This window comes from Haliotis rufescens, unplaced genomic scaffold (assembly GCF_023055435.1).
Source record: "Haliotis rufescens isolate VD_foot unplaced genomic scaffold, xgHalRufe1.0.p SCAF_77, whole genome shotgun sequence".
Taxonomy (NCBI): Eukaryota; Metazoa; Mollusca; class Gastropoda; order Lepetellida; family Haliotidae; genus Haliotis; species Haliotis rufescens.
Window position 1 is genome coordinate 456,154 of NW_025964369.1, and position 6,634 is coordinate 462,787.

The 6,634-nt window shown below is 53.2% G+C and overlaps 2 protein-coding genes across 2 annotated transcripts; both read right to left on the reverse strand.

Annotated features, from left to right (window-relative positions):
* Positions 1–515: 515 nt before the first annotated feature.
* Positions 516–2,945, reverse strand: LOC125376779 (extensin-like). The gene is made up of 3 exons (XM_048388702.1): positions 2,513–2,945; positions 998–2,442; positions 516–524 (listed from the first exon to the last, which is right to left on the reverse strand). Exons 1-3 carry the CDS (start codon positions 2,943–2,945, stop codon positions 516–518), a joined length of 1,887 nt encoding a protein of 628 aa, XP_048244659.1.
* A 555-nt stretch (positions 2,946–3,500) lies between these two features.
* Positions 3,501–5,144, reverse strand: LOC125376780 (extensin-like). The gene is made up of 2 exons (XM_048388703.1): positions 5,130–5,144; positions 3,501–4,193 (listed from the first exon to the last, which is right to left on the reverse strand). The coding sequence occupies exons 1-2, from the start codon at positions 5,142–5,144 to the stop codon at positions 3,501–3,503; spliced, it is 708 nt and encodes a 235-aa protein (XP_048244660.1).
* Between the last annotated feature and the right edge of the window lie 1,490 nt (positions 5,145–6,634).

Consider the following 6,634-nt stretch of genomic DNA (forward strand, 5'->3'; position numbering starts at 1 on the left):
AAGACAGGTTAGCGAACCTGCACGTTTGCTGTTGTTTCAAGGGTTGTTTGAACAACAATATGAATATGAATGAACATGAATATGCATGAGTGTTGCTAAATGTCCTGCGCATGACGATACACTTGAGCAGAGAGGGAATTCCCTCGACTGTAATATCGGGATTCCCCGGCATTCCTCAGTAACAAAAGTATTCATTGGGTAATGAATGCGTTAACACGTGACCAGTTCAGCTAATCAAAATGCAGGAATTTCATTGAACACAACGAAAATTTAATTATATGTTGTTTACATTACTAATCATTAATTATTTTTTAACAAGGTGGCCTCTCGTCACTAGCTAAAGAAAGGTTAAGTAGTAATCATATATATATATATATCATTGTCAGCTTCCTGTATGAGAGAAATACTATTAGACTTAAAACAACAACATATTGATGAACACAAAGAAATTTAAACCTCGATGGGATTCGAACCCGCAACCTCTTGATTTGTAGTCCGTCACGCTTCCATCTGTGCTACGGTGGCTGTTGGCAAAAGAGTCATCCCTTTTGCGTTATCATTTATCAAAATGAGTGAGTGAGTGAATATGGTTTCACGCCGCTTTTAGCAATATTCCAGCAATATCACGGCGGGGACACCAGAAATGGGCTTCACACATTGTACCCATGTCGGGAATCGAACCCGGGTCTTCAGCGTGACGAGCGAACGCTTTAACCACTAGTCTACCCGACCGCCCCCATCAAAATGAGAATATATGTGAAATGTGAATATTTTCCAAAGATTCATATGGGTTCGGGGTATCTAAACTTAAGAAGATAACACTTGTTAATAACTTTATCACGTTCCTCTTACCAGGATGGATAATTAAGGAATGTTTACTGTGTAGCGAGGGTTTATGAGTGGCATGATATTTTGATTCCTGAATCTTGACAAGAAATGACCAGGAAGACGTTTTAAAGTGCAAGCGCCATACATCATGAACTGACAAGCAACTCACTTTGTGGAAACGTGGCCTAGGCGTAGCCACGGGTATATTGAACTGAATCTGAGGTCGTCGACAGATCTGGGACATCAGAGGGATACCTGGGGGTGATGGTTGGGGTTGATGGCTGGGGGTGAGGAGTGATGCCCGGAGGTGATGGTCGGGGGTGAGGAGTGATGGCCGGGGGTGATGGTCGGGGGTGAGGAGTGATGGCCGGGGGTGATGGTCGGGGGTGATGGTTGGGGACGAGGGGTAATGGTCGGCGGTGAGGGGTGATGGTTGGGGGTGAGGAGTGATGGTCGGGGGTGAGGAGTGATGGCCGGGGGTGATGGTCGGGGGTGATGGCCGGGGGTGATGGTCGGGGGTGATGGTTGGGGGTGACAGGTGATGGTTGGGGATTAGGGGTGATGGTTGGGGGTGACGGGTGATGGTTGGGGGAGACGGGTGATGGTCGGGGGTGATAGTCGGGGGTGATGGTCGGGGGTGAGGGGTGATGGTCGGGGGTGAGGGGTGATGGTCGGGGGTGAGGAGTGATGGTCGGGGGTGAGGGGTGATGATCGGGGATGAGGGGTGATGGTTGGGGGTGAGGAGTGATGGTTGGGGGTGAGGGGTGATGATCGGGGGTGAGGGGTGATAGTCGGGGGTGAGGAGTGATGGTTGGGGGTGAGGGGTGATGGTTGGGGGTGAGGGGTGATGGTTGGGGGTGAGGGGTGATGGTTGGGGGTGAGGAGTGATGGTTGGGGGTGAGGGGTGATGGTTGGGGATGAGGGGTGATGGTCGGGGGTGAGGAGTGATGGTCGGGGGTGAGGAGTGATGGTTGGGGGTGAGGGGTGATGGTCGGGGGTGAGGAGTGATGGTTGGGGGTGAGGGGTGATGGTTGGGGGTGAGGGGTGATGGTCGGGGGTGAGGAGTGATGGTCGGGGGTGAGGGGTGATGGTTGGGGGTGAGGGGTGATGGTCGGGGGTGAGGAGTGATGGTTAGGGATGAGGTATGATGGTTGGGGGTAAGGGGTGATGGTTGGTGGTGAGGGGTGATGATCGGGGGTGAGGGGAGATGGTCGGGGGTGAGGGGTGATTGTCGGGGGTTATGGTCGTGGGTGATGGTTGTGGGTGAGGGTTGATGGTCGGGGGTGAGGACTGATGGCCGGGGGTGAGGGGTGATGGTTGGGGGTGAGGGGTGATGGTTGGGGGTAAGGGGTGATGGTCGGGGGTGAGGGTTGATGGTTGGGGGTGAGGGGTGATGGTTGGGGGTAAGGGGTGATGGTCGGAGGTGAGGAGTGATGGTCGGGGGTGAGGAGTGATGGTCGGGGGTGAGGGGTGATGGTTGGGGGTGAGGGGTGATGGTCGGGGGTGAGGAGTGATGGTTAGGGATGAGGGGTGATGGTTGGGGGTAAGGGGTGATGGTTGGTGGTGAGGGGTGATGATCGGGGGTGAGGGGAGATGGTCGGGGGTGAGGGGTGACTGTCGGGGGTTATGGTCGGGGGTGATGGTTGTGGGTGAGGGTTGATGGTCGGGGGTGAGGACTGATGGCCGGGGGTGATGGTCGGGGGTGATGGTTGGGGGTGAGGGGTGATGGTCGGGGATGAGGAGTGATTGTCGGGGTGAGGGGTGATGGTCGGGGGTGAGGGGTGATGGTCGGGGGTGAGGAGTGATGGTCGGGGGTGAGGGGTGATGATCGGGGGTGAGGAGTGATGGTTAGGGATGAGGGGTGATGGTTGGGGGTGAGGGGTGATGATCGGGGGTGAGGGGAGATGGTCGGGGGTGAGGGGTGATTGTCGGGGGTTATGGTCGGGGGTGATGGTTGTAGGTGAGGGTTGACGGTCGGGGGTGAGGACTGATGGCCGGGGGTGATGGTCGGGGGTGATGGTTGGGGGTGAGGGGTGATGGTCGGGGATGAGGAGTGATTGTCGGGGTGAGGGGTGATGGTCGGGGGTGAGGAGTGATGGTCGGGGGTGAGGGGTCATGATCGGGGGTGAGGGGTGATGGTCGGGGGTGAGGAGTGATGGTTGGGGGTGAGGGGTGATGGTTGGGGGTGAGGGGTGATGGTTGGGGGTGAGGGGTGATGGTTGGAGGTGAGGGGTGATGGTCGGGGGTGAGGAGTGATGGTTGGGGGTGAGGGGTGATGGTTGGAGGTGAAGGGTGATGGTCGGGGGTGAAGAGTGATGGTTAGGGATGAGGGGTGATGGTTTGGGGTGAGGGGTGATGATCGGGGGTGAGGAGAGATGGTCGGGGGTTATGGTCGGGGGTGATGGTTGTGGGTGATGATTGGAAGTGATGGTCGGGGATAAGGTTGGAAGTGATGGTTGGGGGTGATGGTTAGGGGTGATGGTTGGAAGTGATGGTTGCGATTGATGGTTGGGGGTGATGGTTGGGGGTGATGGTTTGGGGCGAGGGGCGATGGTCGGGGGTGAGGGGTGATGGTGAGGGGTGATGGTGAGGGGTGATGGTCGAGGGTGATGGTTGTTGATAAAAAATGTAATTAAAAATATTTTAGGGATTCGTAAATTAGTCAAAATGGCTTATGGAAATAAAGGGCCGGGGGTGATGGTTGGGGATGAGGGTTGATGGTCGGGGGTGAGGGTTGATGGTCGGAGGTGAGGGGTGATGGTTGGGGGTAAGGGGTGATGGTCGGGGGTGAGGAGTGATGGTCGGGGGTGAGGAGTGATGGTAGGGGGTGAGGGGTGATGGTTGGGGGTGAGGGGTGATGGTCGGGGGTGAGGAGTGATGGTTAGGGATGAGGGGTGATGGTTGGGGGTAAGGGGTGATGGTTGGTGGTGAGGGGTGATGGTCGGGGGTGAGGGGAGATGGTCGGGGGTGAGGGGTGATTGTCGGGGGTTATGGTCAGGGGTGATGGTTGTGGGTGAGGGTTGATGGTCGGAGGTGAGGACTGATGGCCGGGGATGATGGTCGGGGGTGATGGTTGGGGGTGAGGAGTGATTGTCGGGGTGAGGGGTGATGGTCGGGGGTGAGGGGTGATGGTCGAGGGTGAGGGGTGATGATCGGGGGTGAGGAGTGATGGTTAGGGATGAGGGGTGATGGTTGGGGGTGAGGGGTGATGATCGGGGGTGAGGGGAGATGGTCGGGGGTGAGGGGTGATTGTCGGGGGTTATGGTCGGGGGTGATGGTTGTGGGTGAGGGTTGATGGTCGGGGGTGAGGACTGATGGCCGGGGGTGATGGTCGGGGGTGATGGTTGGGGGTGAGGGGTGATGGTCTGGGATGAGGAGTGATTGTCGGGGTGAGGGGTGATGTTCGGGGGTGAGGGGTGATGGTCGGGGGTGAGGAGTGATGGTCGGGGGTGAGGAGTGATGGTTGGGGGTGAGGGGTGATGGTCGGGGGTGAGGGGTGATGGTTGGGGGTGAGGGGTGATGGTCGGGGGTGAGGAGTGATGGTTGGGGGTGAGGGGTGATGGTTGGGGGTGAGGGGTGATGGTCGGGGGTGAAGAGTGATGGTTAGGGATGAGGGGTGATGGTTGGGGGTGAGGGGTGATGATCGGGGGTGAGGAGAGATGGTCGGGGGTGAGGGGTGATTGTCGGGGGTTATGGTCGGGGGTGATGGTTGTGGGTGATGATCGAAAGTGATGGTCGGGGATAAGGTTGGAAGTGATGGTCGGCGGTGATGGTTGGGGGTGATGGTTGGGGGTGATGGTTTGGGGTGAGGAGTGATGGCCGGGGGTGATGGTCAGGGGTGATGGTTGGGGGTGAGGGGTGATGGTTGGGGGTGAGGGGTGATGATCGGGGGTGAGGAGTGATGGTCGGGAGTGAGGGGTGATTGTCGGGGGTTATGGTCGGGGGTGATGATTGTGCGTGATGATTGAAAGTGATGGTCGGGGATAAGGTTGGAAGTGATGGTCGGGGGTGATGGTTAGGGGCGATAGTTGGAAGTGATGGTTGCGTGTGATGGTTGGGGGTGATGGTTTGGGGTGAGGGGCGATGGTCGGGGGTGAGGGGTGATGGTCGGGGGTGAGGAGTGATGGCCGGGGGTGATGGTCGGGGGTGATGGTTGGGGGTGAGCGGTGATGGTGATATTTTAGGGATTGGTAAACAGATCCAAATGGCTCATGGAAATACCCCCTGTTACAATTGCAAACTTCAAAACTTTATGGTAGGAAACAATTCAAATTACATAGTAAGAAGTCATCTCATGTTACCAACACTTCAGTCATATGCATATAAGCTTAGTATATATTTATACTCAATGTAACAACGTACCATTATTTTCTATAAAGTCATGGACAGACTCATTAGTATGCTGTGGTGGACATTTCTCGTTAAATTCCACCATGCAGCCATACAGTACTAGTATAAGATCAAACCCCCTTGAGACGTTGTACAAAATGCTTCCAGTGTTACGATAAGAAGGACTAATAAAAGGAAGTGACAAGGAACCTCAGTTACTGTTACTATCAATGATTTCATTACTAAAACGAGCATGGACAATTTGACAACAGCGAGAACAGTGTAGTTTTAGTCAAAATATTTTCAGAAATATTCAATGCGCTTTCAAAACCATCATACGTGCCAGAATGCAAAACATCATCTAGGAGCAGATTCCAAAGGAGGGTAGTAGCTTGAAGATTGGTTGGTTTGTTTGTTTGTTGTTTAACGCTGCACTCAGCAATATTCCAGCTATATGGCGGCGGTCTGTAAAATAATCGAGTCTGGACCAGACAATCCAGTGATTGACATCATGAGCATCGATCCACGCAATTGGGATCGATGACCGTGCATCAACCAAGTCAGCGAGCCTGACCACCCGATCCCGTTAGTCGCCTTTTACGACAAGCCTAGTCGCCTTTTACGGCAAGCATTGGTTGCTGAAGACCTATTCTACCCCGGATCTTCACGGGTTAGTAGCTTGAAGAAGCGATTAACTGCTAAGTTTTAAATATATATTTCTTGTAACTGCATGGCATTTCTTAATCTGTCATGATTATCTATCTGACGCGGAACGAGATTACACAGATATTCTAGAGCAATATTGTTTATCAATTTGTAATATAAACATAGTTTTTTCACTGCTCTGTTCTTCTTGAGAGGCTGTAGACCAGTTTCTTTATATAATGTACTATGGCTCACACCACGTGTTGCACCAAATATTGTTCTCTAGGCATCAAGATGATGCTTCTCCAAGAATAATTCCTGTTGTGAGTGAGTGAGTGAGTGAGTGATTTGGGTTTAACGCCGCTTTTAACAGTATTCCAGTTATATCGCGGCGTGTCAGCTTAATGTGGGAGGAAAGCCCGAAGTGATACAGGTCTCGGACGGGTACCACTTCGGTGAAACCCACGAGCACGGGTATGGTGCTGACAAACAGAAACATAATCGGGGCGAACCGGGATTCGAACCCACAATCATAGGTTTCTGTCGTGCCCTAATTCCTGTTGTTGTGTACAGTTATCCGATATAGTGGAGTTGTAATCGAGTACAGGAGAAATGAGAGATAAGCTCCAAAAAACAAACAAACAAACAAAAACAAAAAACTAATTCCGAAAATGTTGAATTTCCGGGTTAAGTGGACTCTTTTGTTACGCATTACCGTGTTTTGCCCTCTTTTTTCCCGGAACGTTTATCGAATAAAGTTTATTTACTTAGCGTTGACAATCATTAGTAGGGGTTTAATTGATCAAATATGTCAGCAGATAGTACGGGCTGC